Source organism: Abramis brama (assembly GCF_963993115.1).
Source record: "Abramis brama genome assembly, chromosome: 2".
Lineage (NCBI taxonomy): Eukaryota > Metazoa > Chordata > Actinopteri > Cypriniformes > Leuciscidae > Abramis > Abramis brama.
Window position 1 is genome coordinate 38,811,951 of NC_139964.1, and position 24,463 is coordinate 38,836,413.

The 24,463-nt window shown below is 36.8% G+C and overlaps 2 protein-coding genes across 2 annotated transcripts in view; one reads left to right on the forward strand and one right to left on the reverse strand.

The window, feature by feature from the left end:
• arhgap10 (Rho GTPase activating protein 10) overlaps positions 1–12,974 on the reverse strand; it is a 76,676-nt gene extending 63,702 nt beyond the window's left edge. The window contains exon 1 of the mRNA XM_084094954.1: positions 12,424–12,974. Coding sequence (XP_083951080.1) covers positions 12,424–12,577 — 154 coding nt within the window. The 5' untranslated portion in view covers positions 12,578–12,974. The remainder of the gene's footprint in view (positions 1–12,423) is intronic.
• Positions 12,975–13,180: 206 nt separating this feature from the next.
• prmt9 (protein arginine methyltransferase 9) lies at positions 13,181–24,374 on the forward strand. The gene is made up of 13 exons (XM_084094942.1): positions 13,181–13,388; positions 13,895–14,097; positions 14,254–14,402; positions 15,183–15,419; positions 15,517–15,684; positions 16,403–16,505; positions 18,333–18,442; positions 18,657–18,849; positions 19,220–19,403; positions 21,150–21,840; positions 21,915–22,068; positions 23,227–23,349; positions 23,996–24,374. Exons 2-13 carry the CDS (start codon positions 13,900–13,902, stop codon positions 24,215–24,217), a joined length of 2,532 nt encoding a protein of 843 aa, XP_083951068.1. The 5' UTR covers positions 13,181–13,388; positions 13,895–13,899; the 3' UTR covers positions 24,218–24,374.
• The last annotated feature ends 89 nt before the right edge of the window (positions 24,375–24,463 follow it).

The window sequence follows — 24,463 nt, forward strand, 5'->3', positions numbered from 1 at the left end:
AGTGATAATGTACACCTAGGAAAGGCGTCCCGTCAATTTGCCTGATGACAGTTCTAAATGATTGCGCTGGCTCAAACTCACTGATCAACTGCTGCGGTCGGGTCGCTGTGGCCACGTTGCTTGGCAACGCCTGTATACGGGAGATATTAAATAGTGCGCTCGACTTAATAAATAAAAACCCTCACGATTTTTACTCTAAAACACATTAAAGTATTATTAATTGATTAAATATTTCTTTCTTTCGTAAGTGACCATGGTATAAGCGGGTTAATGCCCTTCGAGGTGTCCATTGTCAGGTATTAATGGACTTCGGCGAGGCGTGAACCGTCCGACGCGCAGCGCCTTTCCTAGGTGTACATTATCACTTTTTAATGGACACCCTGCAGCCAATCAGAATCGAGTATTCACCCAGACCATGGTATAATACCTGATAATGGACACCTCGTCGGGCATTAACCCTTACATGGCGGGTTAATTCACTGCCAAAAAAAATCTTTACAAAATTAGTTCAGTGTTATTAAAAATAGATGTAGCCAATGTTTGCTATGTTGTGTATTTGTTAGGGATGTGCACTACGATTAATTTCATTAACGTTAAAACTGAAATATAGTAACAGACTGAACTAGTCTAACAAACCCTAGAGGACAGTCAAAAATTATGTATGAGATCAATTTGAAATAGCCTACTTAATCTATGAGTCTATTAGTCAAATCCTATACTGAATGCTGCTGAAAAAATATACAATGTACTTATATAATGTGATGTGCTTGCCTCGCATTATGATCATTCATTGTATATTAAACTTAAGTGTTAAATTTATTAGCATTTACCAATATAGACTAAATAAATAGGCATTGCAAACTCAATAGCCTATTATAAACTAAATTAAAATAAAATATCAATAAAATATTTAATCAAATCAACAGTTTTTTGTTGCTTGCACATCTGGGTTAGAATGTGTTTAACTTGTGTATTGCAAGAAAATCTTGACGTGTACTGGCAACTATACATCATTTTTTTACACATGATCTGTTGTTGTAATGCAAGTTTCATTTATAATGTTTCCTCTTTCATATTAGTAGGACTACAAGCAGCAAAACAAAACAGACTTGCATCTTCTTCATAAACAGCTCTGATGTGACACTGAGGGCACAGTTAACCATCAAGCTAAATTACGAGCAGGACTGTGTTTACACAACCATCTCTTTGTCCAATCTTTCCTGTTCCACTCACTGATCTTTTCCAGGCCTCTCTTCTTACCCTCTTCTTCGCTCACCCTTTCTTTCTTTTCCTCCCCTAAGGCCTCTTTTGGCTAAAACGTCTCCAACTTTATTAAGCACAATATTTTTTTTGTCAGAAGAGCATGACATCATTCTCAACTCTCTGGCCTCAGTTTCAGTATTAATTCCGTGAATGCGTTAGAGATATGATCATTTTGTGGAATACCACTGCAGCCGTTCCAAGGCTGCAACACGTCTATGCTGAACTGAGAAGTATTTGTTTTTGAAAACTCACTTGAGACCGTTGAGGAGACGTTGTAGTTTTTCCCTCTTTTTAAAAGGCTTATGGTGCGTGTCCACTGCCGCGGAGCAGAGCAAGCGTTTTCAGTTTATTCCTATGGAAGTTGAGCTTCACGCTTCAAGCTCAACTTTCATTGGAATTAATTGAAAATGCTTACTCTGCGCCAGTGGACACGCACCGGTATGAATGCCTGTGCGCATTTTAGTTTCCGATTAGCGGCAATTCGAGGGCGGCATTTGCTTGAATAGTGGGTTCATTATTATTCTTAATGAAAAACACAACATAACAGTACAATAAACTCACTTTTATTAAACATGGAACTTTTATTAACAAATCTGACTTCTGGTGATCTGTGCTGCGACTAGCTCTTTAGGCTCCTGCTGAATTGAGCTGATGGGTTCAGTTTTTATTTGGAGTGTCTGTTCTCTAACTGAACTAGGATTAATTAATTGTCGATAATATTTTAATCGATCAAACTTATCGATCGTCGATTAAGCAAGGTCATGCGCATGCATGCTGCTCAACCGCAAAATACGTAAAGCAAACACGAGTTGAGTTATGTTTGGGACAATTTTACGTTAAAACGCTAGAGTTATATACATAACATTATAATGAGAACACTATAGTAACAAATCGTTGTGATTTCATTGGGTTTAGTTGCCATGTTTCAGCGAGTACACAGGAAGAGTTCGTCCACAACAGGAGTTACACATTCTGACTAACACGCATCTGAGACGGCGTTGGTGACACATTTTAGTAGTCGTTATATTTTATTATTAAATAAGTAATTTAATTAAGTGATCAATCTCATCGACTCATTTTACAATTCTAGCCCTTTATTTAGACTAAAAAACCCTTCTCTTTCATTTGGTGAATGAGATGGCGTTTTGAGAAGCATTTGCACACCCTGTCTTGCTGTTATTATTTAATAACTGTCAGTGCTCTGTATACCTCCGATCTCTCCTCTTCTGTGAGAAAAGGCATTCCCTTAAATCGTATGAAGGCTGTATGAAGGATCCTCTTCTGTGACTCACTGTTGTACCTCTTCAGGAGATCTGTTCTGATTTCATTCTTGATCTCATGGATCATGTGTGAGTCTCCGTTGGTGTCTGACATATTCTGGAGGAGTTGCGCATTTAGAGGAGCAATGAGAGAAACTGTCGGATTGCGCTCTTCTGACATCAGTGTTGTTGCATCCTTCATTGGCTTTAATGCCCTCACAGCATCCTCTGCATTTGTCACATCTGTTTCAGTAAGAGTGCACAGATCTGTCTTACATTTTCTGACTTCTGGTGACAGCACGGTGGCACAAATTGCAGGTTGTTGTTCCAAGAACCTCTCGACCATGCAACATCAGTTAGCCTATGATTTCTCAGGCCAAGACATTGCTGTTTCACTTTCAGACAGTGGCTCGCTGTGGTGCTGCGATGGAAGAATGTTGATATTCGTCGGATTCTGCCCAAAAGCCTGGAGAGCTTGCACTGGGACGCCAGATTCAGTGTATGGGCGAAGCATTTTACGTGAGGGAATGTTCCGAATTGAGCTGCAGCGATCATCTATCATTCGACGCATTATCTGTCACAAGCACTACATCCTTATGTGATAGCTGCCATTCATCCACGACATGAGACAGTGGCTCTGCCAGATGAGCACCCGTGTAAGACTCATAAACGGCTCTCGTTTGCAGCACATGAGACAAAATCTTCCAGTCCTCGCTAATGTAATGTGCCGTTATTGTCACATACGACTCTGTCGCAACCGAAGTCCAGGAATCACATGTTATTGCAACTCGATGAGCTTGGCTCATTGATGCCATTACCTGGGCTTTGGTTTCGTGGTAGAGTTCTGGGATAATCTTTTCTGAAAAGTGGCTGCGAGAGGGGAGCTTTTATCGCGGCTACAGTGTTTTCCACTACAGAAAAGGGCCATATATCCTTTGCAATAAAAGGTGCCACTGTCCTGGTAATTCTCTGCCCTCTCTCCGAGTTGGGCGGCAACGTTGATATCATTTGATCTATTTTTGGCTGAGCTTGATCCACCTTGGCAATGACAGGCATTAACAGCTCGGGGTGAAAACGGCTGACGTGGTTTCTCAAGTTAGTGGTATTGCCCCCTGCATATTTTATTTGTGCGTGACATAATTTACACACAGCGTGTGTCTTCTCCAGGTTGTGCTTACCAGGTTGTTCATAAAGGCCGAAATGTGCCCAGATGATGGCTTTTAAAGTAGTTGGAGCATTTTTAATTACTCGCACTCGCCTCCCTCTGCCATTGTATGCTACCGCGACAAAGCACGTACGCGACAAATGACGTCAGAAAAGCGTCAGTACATTATAATCGGTTATGGTCTATTACTGAACCGATACCGAATCGTCCTCGTTTGCATCGCGATGCATCGTAGAAACGATTAATTTCGACACCCCTAGTGAGCATGTGATGTGCAACCGGTGTTGCGGCTGAACACAGTGCAACACTGTTAACACAGACTATTGCAGAAGGCCTAGTGTAAACTTTTTCATACTGTTCCTGGAGTCTCCCAGCACTGCACATTTTGGATGTCTCCCTAGACACACCCATCTCAGGTCATGCAGTACTAGTTGATCTCACAGCTGATTAGCTGTGTTTAATAAGGGAGACATTCAAAATGTGCAGTGCTAGGGAGGCTCCAGGGACAGTCTGAAAACACATAATGTAAACAAACAAACAAACAAACAAACAAACAAACAAATTAAAATACCACCAACTCTTTGCCCAGCTTATGTCAACCTAAAAAACTTAACACCAAGAACATCCAGGTAAACAAAAGCACCTCAAACTAGGAGTGGATGATTACTTTTGTTGTACTTTATCTTTGTTATCAAAAACAAGAACAAACATGCAATTACGAACAATAGGACAGTGTTAAAAAAGCGCCTCTCGGACGCTCTGAGATCTTGAACTGAGTTCTCGTTGGCAACTTATATTGTCAAACATGCACGTCTTGGCTAGTATTCACGTAAACAGTCTTAAGTTAGTGTTCTGCAAACGGTTGAGAAAGAATGCGCACGTGTAACCGTATATTGGATCCATGTGTAACAGCCTAAAAAAAAGTCCACATAAGTCCGTATAAGTTAAAGGGATCTAATGGCCCTTTTCACAAGATGTAATATTCTTGTGTTCCCAGAATGTCCGTGTTAAATTTCAGCTCAAAATACCCCACCGGTTATAGCTTGTCCAATTTGCCTCTATTTGGGTGTGAGCAAAAACACTGTTTTCGTGTGGGTCTCTTTAAATGCAAATGAGCTGCTGCTCCCCGCCCCCTTTCCTGAAGAGGGAGCGGCCTTTACAGCTTGTGCCGATCCTACGGCGTCAATAACAAACCAGGAGAAGTGATATGTCAATTTAGACAAAGTATTTACTTTGTCAATATGACTGACAAAGTAAATTCAGGTGTGTTCACTGTTCAGTCCTATATGTGGGAACCTGGGTCGGACACTGATGATGAAGGAGAGAGAACAACTTTGAGAATGATAGTTGAGTAATACCAACACTATGCAGCTCTGGTGAGTCTGACTGAGCAGGGCTCCAGACTGCGACCAATTGGTCGCATTTTGCAACAATTTTTCCTGCCGGTGCGACCAAATATTTATTTAGGTCGCGCTGGCGCAACCACAACGTTGCCAAGCAGCGAATGCAAACTAAATGACAGCGGAATGAAAATGCGCCACTCATTTATGCTTCACGGACCGTTTACACTGAATTAGTTAAAATACATTGAATTCGCCTCAGAATTAATAACATCATCGCTGCGTGATCCAGTGAGAAACATTCCGTTTCGGCACAGAGTTCTCTGTTATAAACCACAGATATCAGATCAAACAGCGCTGATGTGGAAACCAGGAGAAACACTTATAGAAGGCTTTCAGTCCACAAATCAGCAACATTCACCATGGATTTAGGCTAATGTAGTAACTCTAACCATAACTATGGTATTGTGACAGAAATAGTCAAACGCTTACAAGTAACATTACTACACATCTTTTTCCAGCACTTTAAAACTATAATTTCATATATAAATGTTATTTTTAATGTGATGACCAACACATGTTTTGTTCATCCTTCAAAGATTGTCCTAAAACTAAAAATTTTAAGATGTAGGAAAATTCTTATTTAAATAAATAAATAATTACCATTGTAAACAGTAGGATGCTTATTGGCTATTTTCACTCCCTAATATAAATGTTTTCACTCGTTTTGCTTTTTAATTAATATTAAGACATTATGAATGATAATAATTAAAGTTAATTTCATCTACACCCTAAATTAAGCTTAGTGCTTTATTGTCAGCCCCAGTGCTACCAGATATTTTCTGTAGAACTCAGTGGCTCTGGTGCCGCTGCCCTCAAATGTTAGTCTGGAGCCCTGTGAACTTAAAATAAAACTGCACATTGTAATATCTGTACGTTAAGTCTATTTATTATTAAAGAATTTGTCAATATTACAGTTATTTTGGGGGAAATTTTAATAATTGCATTGCAAGCTGATTTAAGGTGTGCCCCTAAATGTTCTGCTTGCGCTCCTAAAATTTTCAGTCAGGGTCTACACAGCGCTCCTAGTAAAAAAAAAAAGTTAGCCTGGAGCCCTGGACTGGCAACTGACATCCCTCATGATACTGATATGTGTCAACTGTGCAGGTCTGTGCAAAACACATTCCATTTTTAGTCTATTATCTATACAGAAAACTGAGAATATAATCACAGGCACATTAGTGGTAACTTTAGCTGTGGAAATTGCTAACAAGCACATTTGTAAAGGCGATTTTCAATCATTTACAAAATATAAAGTGTGATGTATCACACTTTATATTTTGTGAATGATTGAAAATTGCACTTTATTTTGTAAATGATGATGTATCACACTTTATATTTAGTAAATGATTGAAAATCGCCTTTACAAATGTGCTTGTTATCAATTCAGGGTGTGAAGCTGGACCACGAACAGTAGATACTGCTTCATCCTTGAGTAACAACCTTTTAGATAAACCTGCTTTGCATTGACCCTCGTTCACAACTCAGTCTGGTGTAAAATGATTAGAGCAAACATGAACGATTTTAGGTAACTTGAGAATTTTTACCATTCTAGGGTGGTTGTGTACACACACACACACACTGCCGACAAACATTTATGTTTAAACAACACGTAAAAGTAAATTTTGCATAATAGGTCCCCTTTAAAATAACTATACATTATTTAAGCGTATTCTCTTCGTTAAGATGTTGATATAGCAACTGTTCAAGTGTCAAGTAAGTTTCATTCATAATGTTGGTAAAGTAAAATAAAATGATGTTGCTAAAATAAAACTTTACTATTCTCTGCAGTATGGCACAGCATCTGCACAACACATGAAGCTAATTTCACTCATTTCTTTTCCTAAAAGTAAACTTTCCTCTTCCATGATCTCATATCCACTTTAATTCTGTTTTAATTAATTATTATGACGATGTTTCCTGACAATGCATTGAGATAGATTACTCTGAGACTTTTGCCAAACTGAATCCTTGGCAAGAGTTGAGAACATCTCACAGACAAAACGTAAAACGTGACATGCAGAGAGTGGAGGACTAAACTGCCTATTTGTTTTGCTTAGGTTTAAAGACATATCAGCGTACAGCTTTATGCTTCCAGTATCCTGAAATGTGGAAATCATTTTAACGTTTCAGCAGAGTAAAAACAAATCCTGCAGAAGCTGATGCATGTATTCAATTTGTTTCCTACAAACAGTGACGAACAAGGATCACATCTCCCCTGGGGAGAGGGGAGGATACGAGGACAGGTCAAGAGGTTGTGTGACAAAGACTGGCCGCTCTGCAGAGGAAACGGACAAAAACAGGAGCGCATCCTCTGAGTCCGTCTCATCCACCGAGGGATTCCTGTTCCACAGCAGCTGACCGCCTGGTTGTCACACGTCTCTCTGAATCAAGGATTCCATGGCAGAATACATCCTCCCAGACTTCCAAAAGGTGGAACAATTTGTTATAGTAAAACTTTCCTAGTTGTAGACTATGTAGATTCATTTGTGCATTCTAGTCGTATTAAGTGGCATTATATTTATGATGAACAAATTTAATTCCGAATTTTAGCAACGTAACACGTCACGCGTACATAAAGCGCATCAAATGTGGCAAATAGAAGTTCAACAGTGCTTGCTTGATACATGATAACCAATGTGATTTGTTCTCTCATTTCATGAAAGCACGTTTCATATTAAGCAAGAACCAATGAGGTTTGGTGTGCTCTATGTGCATTAATCAATGTTTATACGTGAATAAAGGCCTAAATTAAATCGGTTTATTATCTAAAGTGATCATGTCTCTTCAGAAGACCGCTCAATTCATTATGGAGTAGACATGTGCCGGTATTCGGTAATGCGATAAATGGCGATAATGAATATGCACGATATTGTTATCGCGGGCACTTCAAAATACCGTGAAAAATAATAGATCAGAATTTATATTTATAGAAAGCGCATTAGCTTATTTTCCATCAACCGCTTAAACAAACACTGCGTATATGCTGCGCTAAACACGTGCGCACTCTGATGTAAACAATCCTCACAAGAAGCACGGCGGGAGGAGGAATTCTGCCGACGATTTATCCCCCTTCTAAAAAGCAGGGCTGCCAACTCTACGCCTTCAGCGTGAGACCTTACACTTTTCACACGCTCTAGCGCCACACATCCATTTTCTCACGCAGAAAAAAATAAAATAAAAATCACGGAGCAAAGAGGACACTGACACCCGACAGACTAGACAGAGCAGGATACTTTTGATATGAAAAAAAAATTCAGCTCTCAGGTTGTCCATTTTATTACGAAATTCAGACAATAAATACCGTTTTGGCGCTTGTAAATGTGACGTGACCGCTGTAGCACTTCAGTTCAAGTAAACCGATTATGTTACTTTTTATTTAAAGATACAGTACAACTTACCGAAAGGTATTTATTCCTCATACATAATATCGATCAATCAGTGTTTTTCAACCACGGGAAGAGGTCAATAAAACTGCAGGTGAACAATTATGTCACAGAACGTTACATTTACCTCAGGAAAGCCATTTAATGACCAACACGTTAGTTGACTAGAAAAAAATAGCTATAGAGGAGTATTTTGCTAAATATGTGCACTATATTACATTTGTATTATATTTTTACTTGTGTCATAATTGTTATAATAATGAAAATCAAATTATATTTAATTTGTTAATTTGTAACCTTTAATAATACCAGCTGACAGGGCTCTCTGTATGTTTACAGCATTATGTGAGATTTTTTCTTGAGAAATATTAACATTTAGGCCATCTACTGTAGCCTACTAGTATAAATCCAAAGAGTCAATATTGAATCAAGATTGAAATCAAATCCCAAGAATTGAATTGTTAGTTACCAAATGTTTTGACAATCACAATTACACCTATTGTGATGCAAGTTTTTTTTTCCTACATCCCCTCCCAATCCATCCTTTTCTCTCGAGCAATTTAAATATCGTGATAATACCGTATACCGTGATAAAAGCTCAATCAATTAATCGCAGCATGAAAATTTGATACCGGCACATGCCTATTATGGAGTCCTTTTTTTGTCTTTATTAACCCATTTGAAGTGTCAAAGTTTTCTGTGGACTTTCAATAGTGGGACAGAAGTCTCTTGGGTTTCATTAAAAATATCTTAACTAGTTTTTCAAAGATAAAGAAAAGTCCTATGGGTTTGGAACAGTGTGAGGGTAAGTAAAAGAAAGAAAGAATTTAAAAAGAAAGGAATTACATTTTGAGTGAACTATATCCTTTGAAAAAAAAAAAAAAAGCTCTGATTCCATTGCTGAAAATCAGTCCTACTGCACTAAATGGTCACTGTCATCCCCAAACATGTATGAATTTCAGCACACATAAGACAAGCAATTTGGTTGATTTCACAACCACAAGAAAAGCAAGCAAAAGCTGAAGAACTGGGCTCTTTCATGGTTATTTGCCTCAGGGACACAGCCAATTCTCTTTAAGATGACACTTGAAAGTAATTTTAAAGAATGATATGATGCCTTTTGAGAAACTTTTTCTGAAGAAAAAATTATTATAATAATAAAACAAGCTTTTTGTAGAGTCTTTATGAAATATTATGATGATTGTGAGGCATTTGACCTTATCAATATTTGACATGCCTTATAGTACACTATACAATATGTAGGGCATTAAGTTAAGTTTTATTAGAGTTCCCTGCAAGGATTCTCTCGGTTCATGACCATGAGTTAATTGGCCAGTTTTGCTGTAAAATGCTGTTAGGCCACTGCATGGGCATCTGTATACACGAGACAATAATGTTGAAGTCAATTGAGCAGTGAGAACTGGGACAAAGCCAACCACTACAACATTAAGAAACACTCTGGGTACATCCTGCTTCAGAAAGTCAAATGCCAGTGAAAAGTAAATCAAAACATGCATGTATGCCAAGTTAAACTCTGCTAACATGGCGACCAACTGCTTCTATAATATTCAGCCATGCCAAAATTGGTGTCACATTATTTTGTTGCCAACAAAACATAAGAAGATAAATGTCATGTGTTAGACAGTAAAGTGACCAACAAAAGGGGCTTTCACACCGGGCCGTAGTACCCGGTTTTTGTCGTGTTCGCACCACAGGAACTGGGAATGCTTTTAGTTCTAGGAACGCCTTTTGGGGGGAACTAAATTAGCTCCTACTTCAGAGTAGGGTCTATCCCAGGCTCACAATATGAACTACCAGTAATGTTAGTGTACGCTACGCTGATTGGCCGAAGGCACGGAAAATAACAAAATTTACTAAATCTGTGTCACGCAGATTATAGCTAGCCTATATATTTACTCCACACTCTTACTCGTAGGTTAAACTCTACGGACATGGAAAACAGCAGATGCATCTCTCAAACTTTATGCTAAGGACAAAATCCAATGCAACTTTGAGAGGACCACCAAGCATAACATTTTTAATAATAACATGATTTAGGCCTAATAATAACGTTTGATCACTTAAATTCACATTATTTTATTCCATTCTATTGAAATAGATGCAAGTGCTGAATTACTACTCATTCAGGTCACTTTATTTGATTAATTCAAATTGCGGGGTAACGCAGCACTGTTTTACTTGGTGAAAACAATCATACTAAAAATACATATGGATGTGTTGACAGTTGTGTTATTACTGTGCGTTATCTCATGACTAGTAGGAGACATTTGTTGCACACTGCAGTAAGCTAGATATTAGAATATCATATTAATTAAAAAAAGTGCTGTCTGATTTACTTTTTGGGTGCAAACATGTTACTTGTGGTAAATAATAATAAAAAAAACCCATAAAATTCAAATAATAAGACTAACCTTGTTGAGCTATAATGATTCGTTTTCTATCGACAAAGGTGTCCAAACATTTGCTCTCCTGTCTAATAAAACACATAGGCTAATATATTAAAGCATCTTTGCTGTTTCCATGGTTTCTGCGAAGCAAAACCGGAAATCGAGGGTAACGCAGATAATATGATGCCATTGACAGGCGATGCAATGACATGAGATGTTACACTGGTTAAAATGGCTGATTTCTCTAGATTTAAACATTGTTGTAAACATTTGGGATAAAGTACACAAGTCAACAAAAAATATAGGCTATAATATATGGCTAACATTGTTCTAGTGTTTTTTTTTTGGATATTTTAATCCAAAAATCGTACATATTGTGCCTTTAAGTACAGACACCAATTGAACATGATACCTTCTGAATGGCAGCACTTACAATTACAAAACATTATGAGAACAAAACAGCAGACAAAACTGATTAAAAAAACAAAAAAAAACATTTGCTTGTTATTCTTGACTTACTCCTGAGGGAAACTCATGGTTTACCTAAATCAACCTCTCCCAATGTATTGGTTGTTGGTGATTGCTTTATGTTTCAAGCCAAATAAAACTAAGCTAACCAAGCCGTGATTATTATGTGGGCAGTGGATGTGTGGGCTTATGTACCATGAGCCAGCCTTGAAGCCCTGCACATCTTAATTTAGCCATATTTACAGTTCAGCATTATCTGGAAGCTGTGACAAAACAAAACTGTGCATCACGCATAGGATTGAAAAAAGAAAGAGAAACTCAGACAATATTTGCTTCAGCATAAAACGGTCAAGCACCTAAAAACTTTGGCCTTTCTTTTTCACTTGAACAAAAATGTACTGATATCAGCAGAACAAATACTCATTTTAAAGATAAGTCTACCCAGACACTGCAGATCCTAATAATTCAAACAAGTCCAAAAAAGGCCTGGACGTCCAAGGCGCGATACGCAAGCTTTATTTTTAGCCAATTTGTTCTGTCCAGTCCTAAACTCTAGAAAAATGAGTGCATAAATGGGAAGAGACATAAAATGTTTATAATAGGCCTTACACGTGGAGGGTCACATGACAGAGGTGATAAACTACAGAAGAAGATGCAAAACTGCTGATGTAACTGGAAACTAACTCAGTAATGTGGCCATTTAACCATGTAAACAGATCAAAAAGCAGACTTTTAGGACACCTGATGATCTGCACATAGTTCATGTAAATCATACCTCAAGAAAACTGGGTAAGGTCAGCATATCTTATGCCACGCAAGCTCATTTCACCAAATGAACCAATTTTACTCTCCAGACCAGCAAAACTATTCTAGCCAGGTATCGCGCATACGTGGAAATATGAATGACATAGGAGTGACCTTGACAGAAGAGAGAGAGAAAAAAAAAGAAAAAAAAACTGCCTGACTGATTTGAGTTAATAATATATTACCTATTGCATTCAAGTTACATGGACTGGACCACATGTTGACTGAACACACTAACAAGTTTTAGAGATAAAATGACTTGGCACTTACGTTTTGTGGCATTGATGAGATTCTTTCCATCTTTATATAGCTCTTTGATAAATCTGCCGGTTTTGTCCAGCTCTGCTTCATGAGCCTTTATTTTGTCTCTGAAAGCAGGACTGTCCAGGTAACACTCACTGAACTCCAACGGGTGTAAACCCATTTTTACTGGATTCAGCTAGTTTACTGACTAGCTAGCGTTTCAATCCCGTTAGAAAGCGACCAGCGAATGAATACAAACTGGTCAAACGAATAAACACAATTCAAAGCTGTAACGTTAGTAAAAAGGATCTACCAACGCGTCCTCGTATATTTTACGCGTCGGGACTTCTCTTGGTAATAAAACTCTTTCCAAGTCGCACAAGTAAACTTGTTACTGGGTATATTAAGTAAGTCCCAGGATTAAACTCCCGCAAGATAAGATAAAACAGTCATACGCTACACGGACATCTGTTGAAATAAAAGTAATAATGTCCAGTCAGGTTTTTGGTCCGTGAATGACAGTCGAGGCGCTCCTCCCGCCGCGTGTAGGACTCGGGCTTTTTTTTTTTTTTGACTGCACGTCATCACGCTTGGCTCTCTGGAGATATTTTGGAGAATATTGGGACGCGGGCAGTGTTATTGTAGAAATTGACATCTGTTCCAGGTGTATAAATCGTTCAGCATAAGTATAAAATTTTGGGTTTCTCAAAAAATTAACTATTAATACGATAATACTAATGGGCTGGTCAGAGTCAGTAAATCTTATGTGGAACTCGAGAATAGCGGATGTTGTTTCCGTCCGCCTGGTTGTACTGAACGGACCTGCAGTACAGGAGCAGATTTTCAGTAGTATTAGCTTTCATCTAGAGATAAAGCAATATAAAAATATGTTTTAAGCGCAGTTTGGGGGTTTAATTACAGCGATTGGCTGGAGTCGCAGAGACATTGATACATATACAGCCCCGTGATCTCAACTAGCAAGCCTGAAGAAGGTAAATAGAATCATAAATCAGCCTTTACCTTTTCAATCCAAATTTTGAACGTGACAAATAATGCTGTAAAAAATGTTAAATTAATTCTTGAAATCTGCATTTTAAATTGTAAAATGCAATAATTCTGGTTTCTTATTTCGGTGGGGGGAAATTATATTCAATGTTGTTATTCTGATTTATGAAAATCTTTTCTGTTGGAACCACATCACATTTGCTACATCTACTGAATCTACAGATTTTTGGAATGAGCAGATTTGTCTGATTAAATATGAATAATTAATACATCTTAAAAATGAGTCATTCTGATTATATTATATTATCATTTTATGAGTAAATATAGCCTACATGCTCAAACACAGACGTGTTACATTTTACACTAAAACATTTGTATATTTATATTTGACAATGGTGGAATTGTCCCCCCCCACACCACCACCAAAAAACTGTCTATTTTTCAGGTTTTTCAACATTTGCAAGTGATATATAATTAGCTCTGTCATTCACAGAAAAGATGCCTAATGCCACTACAAGACCAAAGAGGACGAGGCGTCATAGACAAACTCAGAGAGAAGATGCTGCGAGAAATGAGCTGGTGTCTAGATCACTGGAAAGTGCTCAGCAGTGTTTGTTCAGTCAGGACTATGGCACTGCTTTTGTTCACTATCTTTTGGCTCTAAACCTTGCCCCAGCTCTAAGAGACTTTGCAAATGTAAGCTTGATTTATTTTATTTTTATTATTATTATTATTCCATGTTTTCATGTCTGATTACTGCAGCAATGTATGGTCGAATGATAAAGTTATTCAGGCTTCAGAACCTCTTTTGCAAAATCTGTAAATGTTTTTATTTATTTATTTTATTTACAGGAGTCCTTCAGATTCACTCTGTTTAAATGGGCTGATGAGCTGGACTCTCTTGGACGCATCCAGGACCTCTTTGATTGCTATGAACAAGCTATGGAATTGTTTCCAGTGGATGAGGTTATAGTGAACAGTATGGGAGAGCATCTCTTCAGGTTATTTATTTATTTAGTGGTCTTTGTGAACTAAGAAAAGTCACATTTATCTCTTCAAGATTATGTAATCATGTCTTATTTATACATGTATAATGCATACACTACCATTCTAAAATATGGGGTTGGTAATATATTTGAACACTTTAGACAGATGACTCTTGTTCTCACCAAGAAGACTGCATTTATTTGATGAAAAATGCATAATTTACTGTCAAAAATTATTTGACAGTAAATTCTGCATAATTACAAGTAATTAACCCTAAACCAAACTTTAACTGTAACTGTATAGAAAGTACATGTAGTTAATTAATATTACTCAGTACTTACTTGATCAAGTACAATGTAACTATGTCACCTTAAAATAAAGTGTAACTTCATTCTAATATGCTGATTTGGTGCTCTAGAAATATTTTTATTATAAATGTTGAAAACAGTTGTTCCGCTAAATATTTTTGGTAACCGAGATACTTTTTTTATAAATAGAAAAATGTACATTTTAATTAGAAAATTTAATTTCTTATTAATAGAAATTTAATTTAGTTTATAGAAATAGAAACTTGGTTAATTTATTTGGAATTTATATAATGTTTATTTATTTAAAATATCTTTTTTTTTTTTTTTGTAACAGAAACATCCTTAAAGAATAAAAGTATTTCTTTCAGAAAAAAAAAAAAAAAAACTTAACTGACCCCAAACATTTGAATGGTGGACCGTGTAGTTCATTTATAAACATAATCAATCAAACATAGTCAATTGTTGGATTGGTTTCTTTTGTTTCAGAATGGGATTTCGGGATGAGGCTGCTGGGCATTTTTACAAAGCCCTTAAACTCCGACCAGACTTCCCAGAGGCGAAGGAGAACTTTTACCGTGTTGCAAACTGGTTGGTGGAACGTTGGCACTTCTTAATGCTCAACGACCATGGGCGGAACCACAAGTACCAGTTGGCTATTAAGAAAGCTGTTGAGGGAGGATGCAGCTCGGTTCTGGACATCGGAACTGGCACCGGCATCCTTGGGTAAGATTTTTCAGAAACTATTACATAACATGTAACAAACGTCTGCTACAATATACAATGGTGAGTGTGGTTTGACGCTGTTCGGTTGGTATGTTAGAATGTGTGCAAAGATGGCAGGCGCTGCTGAGGTCTATGCTTGTGAGCTGTCAAAGACAATGTATGAGCTGGCATGCGAGGTGCTCTCAGCCAATGGGATGGCAGATAGCATCAAGATTGTTCACCTGAAGTCTCTGGACATGGAAATTCCAAAAGACATTCCAAATAGGTAAAGAATCTCTTTATACAGTTAACCAGATATGTATTGACATGGTTTTAAGCTGGAAAAATAACAATCTGTGTTTTTTGCAAACATAAATCCCACCAGTCGGATTTTTAAACGTTTTTGAAAGAAGCCTCTTATGCTCACTAAGGCTATATTTATTTGATCAAAAATACAGTAAAATGGTAATATTGTGAAATATTTTTACAATTTAAAATATCTGTTTTCTGTTTTAATGAATTTTAAAATGTAATCTATTCCTGTTTTGGCAAAGTTGAATTTTCAGCATCATTAGATTCAGTCTTTAGTGTCACATGATCCTTCAGAAATCATACTTAAATGCTGATTTGCTGCTCAAGAAACATTTCTTCTCAGTTTCAATGTTGAAAATATTTTGTATCATATTTTTGTGGAAACTGTGCTACATTTTAACTTTCAGGATTGTTTGATGAAAATAATGTTTTGACAATTTAATGTGACAAAAAGAAAAGAAAAAATCATACTGACCCAAAATGTGTAAAATATTGCATTGACGAAAAGCAAATTCTGACTGACTTATTTGAAAGTAAAGTAAAAATAAAATAAAAATCCATACATGTTTTTGGCTGCAGAGTGCATTGCATTTTTGTTTTTAATTAAACTTTTCAATCATATAAACAGCTCACTATGGTACCCATTGAAGATAACAAGAGTGTGTTGACCTGTATTATATCTCTTTCATTAGAGTGTCTCTGGTTGTAACAGAGACAGTAGATGCAGGGCTGTTTGGTGAAGGCATCATTGAGAGTCTGATCCATGCATGGAAGCACCTACTGTTACCTCCACCTGTAAGTCATTTTCTCAGTGATTTCACTATATGTATGCAGTATTGATTGTTCTGATCAGCAAACCTACAGTGGGGTCACATGATGCCTCAAACTAAACTCTGATTATAGTGTAATCCTTTTATACAAATTACTTTATCCTGTCTGATCCAATGTTTATCCGGCCGTGGTCAGTGACTAAGAGATTTTTGTCTCTGTCTGTCTTAATGGCAATCTTGGCAAAAATCATACTTTGCTGTCCTAGAACTAGATTATTTCTTCTAAATCCTTACTTTAAATATGTTAAGCTTTTTCAGTATCATTATCAGAGATTTAGTCAACAGGGACACCTAGTGACTACCCGAGATACATGCATGTGTTTTAACATGTTTGTGAAATGTTTTAAAATCAACATGGTACCATAACAGAGCTCAACATTAAGGATTTTTTTTTTTTATTAGCTCTTCCACTGATCCAAAAATTGATTATGGAAGCATCTCTCAATTCTGACTTTTTCTCTCAGAATTGCGAGATATAAACCCGCAATTGTGAGAAATAAAGTCAGAATTGCAAGATTTTAAGCATCACTTTACTGTTTATATTAAAGGGGTGGTATAATGCCCTTTTCACAAGATGTAAAATAAGTATCTGATGTCCCCTAGTGTGTACCGGTATGTGAAGTTTTAGCTCAAAATACCCCACACATATTTTTATATAGCATGTTAAACTTTTTGAGGGTGAGCAAAAACGCACCGTTTTTGTGTCTGTCCCTTTAAATGCAAATGAGCTGCTGCTCCCAGCATAGGGGGCGGAGCTACAACAGCTTGTGTCCTTTTACCTCACACAGACATGCACTGAAAATTTCAAAAACTTTTAGCCTTTTATGTTCAAACCAGAGTCAGACAATGATGGAGAGACTCAAGAAGAATGATAACATGTAGAAGCAACAGGACGTTTCTGAATGGTTAGTTGATGAATTTATGTAGCTTAGTTATCTTCTAGTCATTGATTAGCATATTCTGTCATGATAATCTATAAATCGCGTTCACGGGGGCGGGTTTATGTAAATTCTAGTGTTGGTGATGTCACTAACCCGAGAGGAATGTCATGTAGTCCCTACCAGCCGCTTGTTGTAGTCCTTAAAAAACATTTTCTTTAAAATAAATTATCTCCATTTGCTTTGAACTTTGAGCATTGTAACTTTGCAGATGTTGTTTATGCTCAAACAGCAACATTACACACTAACTAAAGTTAAAAAAGTGAAATCATAATCAACCACCCCTTTAAGCAATTCTGAAATAAAGTAAATATTGCAAGTTTATATTACGCAATTATTAGAAAATTCTCAGAATCGTGAAATGTAAAAACGCAATTGCAAGATAAAAAAAGTCAGAATGGTGAGGAAAATAATCGCAATTATGTTTTTTTGTTTTCCGTGGCGGAAGCAAGCTTCCATAATTGATACATGTTGTTAATATTACATTTTGTTTCAAATATATAAATGGTCACACTTTAGTTTACAGTTCAATTCTCACTATTAACTAACTATTAACTACAACTTTTGCCTCAATAAACCCCTAATTACTGCTTATTAATAGTTAGTAAGGTAGTTAAGTTCAGGTGTTGGATAGGATTAAGGGATGTAGAATATAGTCATGCAGAATGAGGCATTAATATGTGCTTTATAAGTACTAATAAACACCCAAATATCCTAGTAATATGCATGCTAATAAGCAACTAGTTCATAGTGAGAATTGGACCCTAAATTCATACACTTTGAATTTAAAAGAAAAACATTAGTGATTCATAATTTTCAACTCATTCCAACTAATAATTAAATCATCTTAACAGAACTTTCGAGAACCCTTTTCCAGTCCCTCGCAAACGGGCCGAGTAATACCCGCCGGCGCAACTGTGTTTGGAGTCGCTGTGCAGTGCCATGAGATCCGGAGACACCACAGGTGTGTGACTAAAGCTGCTCATGCATAAATGACACGTTGTGAATGTGTAAGTTTATAGTACATTTCTTTTTAAACCGTTAAAGGTAAAATATGAACACTGTTATCAAAGAAGCAGGCTCTAGAGAGTATGATCTTAGAAAGAATACAATGAACATTCAGTGACTGAATTACTAAAAGCATTGCACATCTTAACCATCCACTCACCCCTCTGCAGGCTGTGTGTGTCTTCATTGGGAGGCTTGGATCTGTCTGTTGTAGGACAGATCTATAGTCCTGTTAGCTGTTTTGCTGATACTGAGGACAGCACAGAGCCCTACACCACTGAAAGACTGAGCCGCCTGCGTGGAGGATACACTCAGCTCACACAGCCTTTCACAGCTCTGGACATAGACTTCAATAATGTGCAGGTATTGAACTCAGTCAACATATAGAGCCATGTATTTAGCAGTAGGGTGTTGAACTAAAATTTCTTTTGATAATAAAACAAATCTCAGGTCACAATGTTGTTCTAAGAAATTAATACTTTTATTCTGCAAGGTGGAGACTTTTAAAAATCTTAAAAATCTTTAAAAATCTACTTTTATTCCTCTTCAAGGAATTCTGAAACTAACTGATCAAAAGTAACAACACCTACAATGTTATAAAATAATTCAAATAAATGAAAAAAAATGCTGTTATTTTGAACATACTGTATATATCGTTTCTATATATTGTATATATAGTTTAAACGACACTACTGAAATACCTAAAGTGACATGAGCATTCTCTGTGTTGCAGGAGCTGGAGGGTCTTTGCTCCAGAGAGGTGATGCAGATGCGGCTGTGTGTGACTCGGGAGGGCATTCTTGATGCTCTGGCAGTATGGTTTCAGCTACACCTGGACCAGGACAACCACCTGTCCACTGGCCCACAGGAAGACACATGCTGGGAGCAGGCCATCTATCCAGTGCAGACTCCATTCAGTAAGAACTGCTGCCTATCTATTGAAAAATATAGAGAATATTGTAAAGAGGACCACGACTCTAGAGCAGTGGTTTTGAAGCCTTTTTATAATGAATATTCAGAATTCTCTAATATATATATATATATATATATATATATATATATATATATATATATATACATATATATATATTAATTGGTTAAACCTTGAACTTTGAAGAACATTTAGCTCTTAAAACGTCTGGCGTCCTGAAATGTAGTTATTCTTATTTTAATTATTTTAGTTATTTATTTTAATCTAGGCTATATCGAATGTTATTGTGGAGAATGGGTGGGCTTGGAGTTAAGAAGGTTGAGAACCACTGCTCTAGAACTATTCGCTTTAATGAATTTCTTGATGCATTAATGACAGATCCCTTTCCTACAAGAACAGGAAGTAGTCTCACTAACTGCACATTAGCAGCAATTTACCCTTCAATATAGACTCTCTTTAGTTTATTTTTATCGTTTTTTTTTTTTTTTTAGATTACATGAGCTCATTTTTCAAAACAATTGCCCATTTAGACAGGAAAAGACCATTTGACCAACTATCCACTTGTACGCAATTTATTGGTGGGTTATTTGAAATGGATGATGCCACAATAACTGACTTGGAAAAAATAAATAAATATTTCTTCTGTAAAAAAACAGTGTTCCCCCTATTCCCGGAACTGATGATTTCATCCAGCACAATTTTTTTTTTTTTTTTCAATATGCATCACATGAGGTTGAAACTAATACATAGCTGTTTATTTGCGTATGATATTTGCATAAGATCAAGGCCTGGTTTCACAAACAGGGTTTAGATTAAGCCAGGATTAGGCCTTAGTTCAATTATGACATTTAAGTAGCTTTTATAAGCATGTCTTAGCAAAAAAACAAAAAACATTACTGGTGTGCATATTAAGACAAAAGAGTGGTACTGACATATTTTAAGCTATGTTAGTGCAAGTTGCTTTCAGTTAAAACAGTAAATCAGTTTTAGTCTGGGACTAACTTAACCCTTTTCTATTAAACCGCAAGATAGTGTTTAGTCCTATTTAGTGAAGAAGATTAAAGGTTTATCTACAGCCAGTTCTAATGTTAATAGCTTTTTTGAATAAATTATGTTTCATAAACAAAGTTTGGGAGGAGCACGTTCAAATAATCAATCCAATCAACTTGTCATCAAACAATTACCATGTCTACCCTATCAGCATGAGAGGAAGCATATATATATATTCACTCTGTCAACTCACCTAACGTTCCTTGACAGTTTTCAGCATCCCTCCACCACCCCGACTCCTCACTCTTGGCTTGTTCTTTCACAGCCAGGAATACGGGGGGAGTACTCTGGGTTCGGGCCGAATACCGAACCCGGAGCCCTCTCCTCTCCTCGGACAGCACGCCAAATACGCATTTATTCTATCTGACTTATTTGTAAGTGTGAACCTGTGAATAATAGGTGTTTGACTTGAAGTGGCGCTTCACAGACCAATCGGTGTATGACATCAAAGTACTGTGAGAGCGATTAGAGAGCAGACCGAATCACTCTCACTGTACTTTGATGTCATACAGCGATCGGTCTGTGCAGCGCCACTTCAAGTCAAACACACCTAATGAATGGACTTTAATTCATGTTGTCCCTCATTATGAGTATTGTAAATTTTAAAACTCTTTAGTTTTCCATGAATATAGCCTTTTATGGTGGTATGGCGTTAAATAAATCAATTCATGTCGTCCCTCAGACACTGTGAAATGTGGTGATGAAATACTGGTGGAAGTTTCCTGTAAGGACTCTTATCTGAGGCTGTGCTGCATTGCTATCGTAAGAGACGGACACACATTTCAAATGGACAATGCAACTAAAGGACCTTCCAAAACCCTCAATGCAAACCCTGAGTCAGAGCTGTGCAGTGCTCTGGCTGGCCTTCAAACCACCCAGGAGAAACCTTCTTGCGCTTTTATGCTGGAGTCCTCAGAGATCGCCCTCCTCAATAACACAGCGTATCATATCAGCTTCCAGAAGGCCATGAGCAAACTTTTAGTTTCTCTAAAGTCGGCTAGGAGGTCACAGGAGTCAGACACAGAGCTTGACCCAATCTATGTGCTTGATGTCTCTGAGGGCTTTTCTGCGCTCTCTTTGATGGCAGCCCAGTTAGACTCCGATTCAAGTGAAGATAAACAAAACAGCTCTAGACTGGTTCAAGCCTACAGCTCAGTTGAGAAGGAACATCACCAGACTATGCTGAGACTGCTGGCCAAAGAAAATGGTGTGCTTGAAAGTGTACTAGAGTTCTGGTTGAGTCACGTAGAGGACGATTCTGCAGTTCTTCAGCGGCCATCCATCGAGAAGCTCTGGAGCGCCATCATACTCGACTGCATAGAGACTTGCGGCCTTATTAGACAGAAACTGTTGGAGAAAGCAACGTTAGCTAGGTAAGAGTGTAAAACATACTATGGTTAGTTATTTTCTTTAGGTTGGCTTACAGTTGTTCTTGTAAACATTTCAGGTGCTTGTTGGAGGACGGTGGACAGATTTTTCCAGAGCGCATTGTGATCCACGGTATGCTTGTTGAGTCAGACACGCTGCTTCTGGAAAGCGCGGTTCAGGGAACAGAGCCGACTCTTGGGTTCAACATCGCTCCATTCATCAATCAATTCACAGTATGTTCTTTAATAGATCTGTGAATACTGTGCTCACTATTCATCTCTTGACTTTGTGTATGAGGTCCCATATTTGCTCTGAAATGTTCTCTGGTATTTTGACGTTCAATGTAATGCAGACTTTGTTCACACTGCAACCAAATCTGATTTATTATACAAATCTAATTTACAAACCAAGTATATATATATGTATATATTATGTATATATTATATATATATATATATATATATATATATATATATATATATATATATATATATATATATATATATATATATATATGTATATGTGTATATATATATATATATATTAGTAATTTGCAAATGCTTTATTTAAAACTTAAAGGAGAGGGTGAAAATGGAAATGTTGGCTTTGCTCATCTCCATCATAACATCTTGTCTTTGTGTGGAATTTGAAGTGCATGACATAAGCATCAGAGTCATTAATTATCAATCATAATATTTTATGAATTATTTCATATTCAGTTTTGGCATCACAGGAATGCGTTACATTTTCAAATATATTCAAATAGAATCATTATTTTAAACTCTACAAATATTTCACAATTGTTGTTTACAATTATTATTTTTAAAATTTTTACAATTATTTTTCACAATTATATTAATTTGTTTTCGTGTCAAATAAATGCAGCCTTGGTAAACATAAGAGTCTTCTTTCAAAAATACCATTAGGCCATGACTGCTCCCAGTTGTGTAATGTTTGCATTCAGTTTACTCGACTTGCAAACTCAAGGGCACATTCTAGTGCAGATGCCAAAATGGGGTCTTTGCTGTTTATTTTAGGTTTTATTGAATTGAATCTCAGTGTACATGTTAAATTTGCCACCTTTGGCACTAGAATGACCAGAAACAACCCTGCTTTGTGGTTTATTGTAAAGCTGATTTATGGAATATTGTCCAATCAATGTCATACTTCCTTAACAGAAACAACATGTTTATGTCAAACAATTAGTGAGATATGAAAGATTATTAGCTTATCAAAGGTCACATTTTCCATTTCATGCCCTATTGTATTAAAGCTGTGTATGGGCTGGGGTGTTCTGATAATTCAGCACTGAGAGAAATTCAATAACGTACATGATGTGATTTTCTGTAAATTTGATAAAATGTCTCTGTATTGTGCGTTTTCTCCCTCAGGTACCTGTTCATATGTTTTTGGACCTGTCCACCCTTGAATGTACACATCTTAGTGAACCAGTAGAACTCTTCGCACTAGACCTCATGAACAACACTGCCAATTACACCGACAAAGAAGTCAGAGTGAGTTTTGGGTTCTTCTGGGTTCCCTCTATTGAGGTGGTGTTATTTTTAACTGAAATAATTTTTATTCATTGAAATAAAATAAAATACAAAATATTGGATGTAGCAAAATTACTAAAACTAACATTTTAAACTAAACTAAAATCTGAAAATAATAATAATTCAGTCTATTTATAAATACTATAAATTAATTAGCATTTCTCATCATTGTGATTTATGCATAAATATCTTAAAAATATATATTTGTACTCACAATATATACCAGATAAAATATCTTAGCTTGGCCAAGCTTAAATATATATATATATATATATATATATATATATATATATATATATATATATATATATATATATATATTAATTCTAAAATTTCCTAAGGCATTTTCATTTTTTTTTTTTTATTAATTTATGTGACTTTTCCAAGTCTAGAAAAAGTTGGGGGACCAAGCGAACCCTGTGTCTTCAGAGGAAATGAACAGTTGTTGAGGGGGTGAATTAAAACAAGAAATATATTGATACTTGGTTGTTTTAGCTTATTTTAAAACTCAAAAAACTGTGTTTATCTAATTGTGAGTAATTTTAAGTCCCCCTATAGGCCCCATAATTTGCTATTAAGGTGCTTTTTATTCTTTTGCATTTGTTAGGTGCAGGTCAGCACCTCAGGCAAGGTGACTGCCATTCCCTTCTGGTACCAGATCCATCTGGACTCTGAGCAGAGCGTCAGCACCTTCAGTGAGGACTCTCACTGGAAGCAGGCGGCGGTGGTCCTCCAGCAACCACTGGCGGTCAGCAGAGGAGAGTGGGTCCGCCTCAGCATCCGGCTCCACAAGAGCAGCATATCCATTACAGCTGTTAAACAGGAATAGGGGGGCTGAGGATGTCATCAGGAAGGCAGTGACCAGTACCAATATAGTTTAACATACTCCAAAATCTGCTGCTAATGGGCAATTATTTAATTGCTGTAAACAAAGTTATTGTTTTTAGCAACAGAACACATTTTACATTAAAATAATTTCACCATGACTGTGTGGTTTGATGATTCTTGTAGGTATGTTTAAAAGGAAAGTTCACCCAAAAATGAAAATTATTTAATAGTTTACTCACCCTCATGT

Excerpts from the sequence above, each read along its gene's own strand:
- prmt9 (XM_084094942.1), top strand. The coding sequence starts at position 13,900 with ATGCCTAATGCCACTACAAGACCAAAGAGGACGAGGCGTCATAGACAA. Across the intron at positions 21,841-21,914 it reads GAGAAAGCAACGTTAGCTAG|GTGCTTGTTGGAGGACGGTG; the intron begins GTAAGAGTGTAA and ends TAAACATTTCAG. Across the intron at positions 22,069-23,226 it reads CATTCATCAATCAATTCACA|GTACCTGTTCATATGTTTTT; the intron begins GTATGTTCTTTA and ends TTTCTCCCTCAG.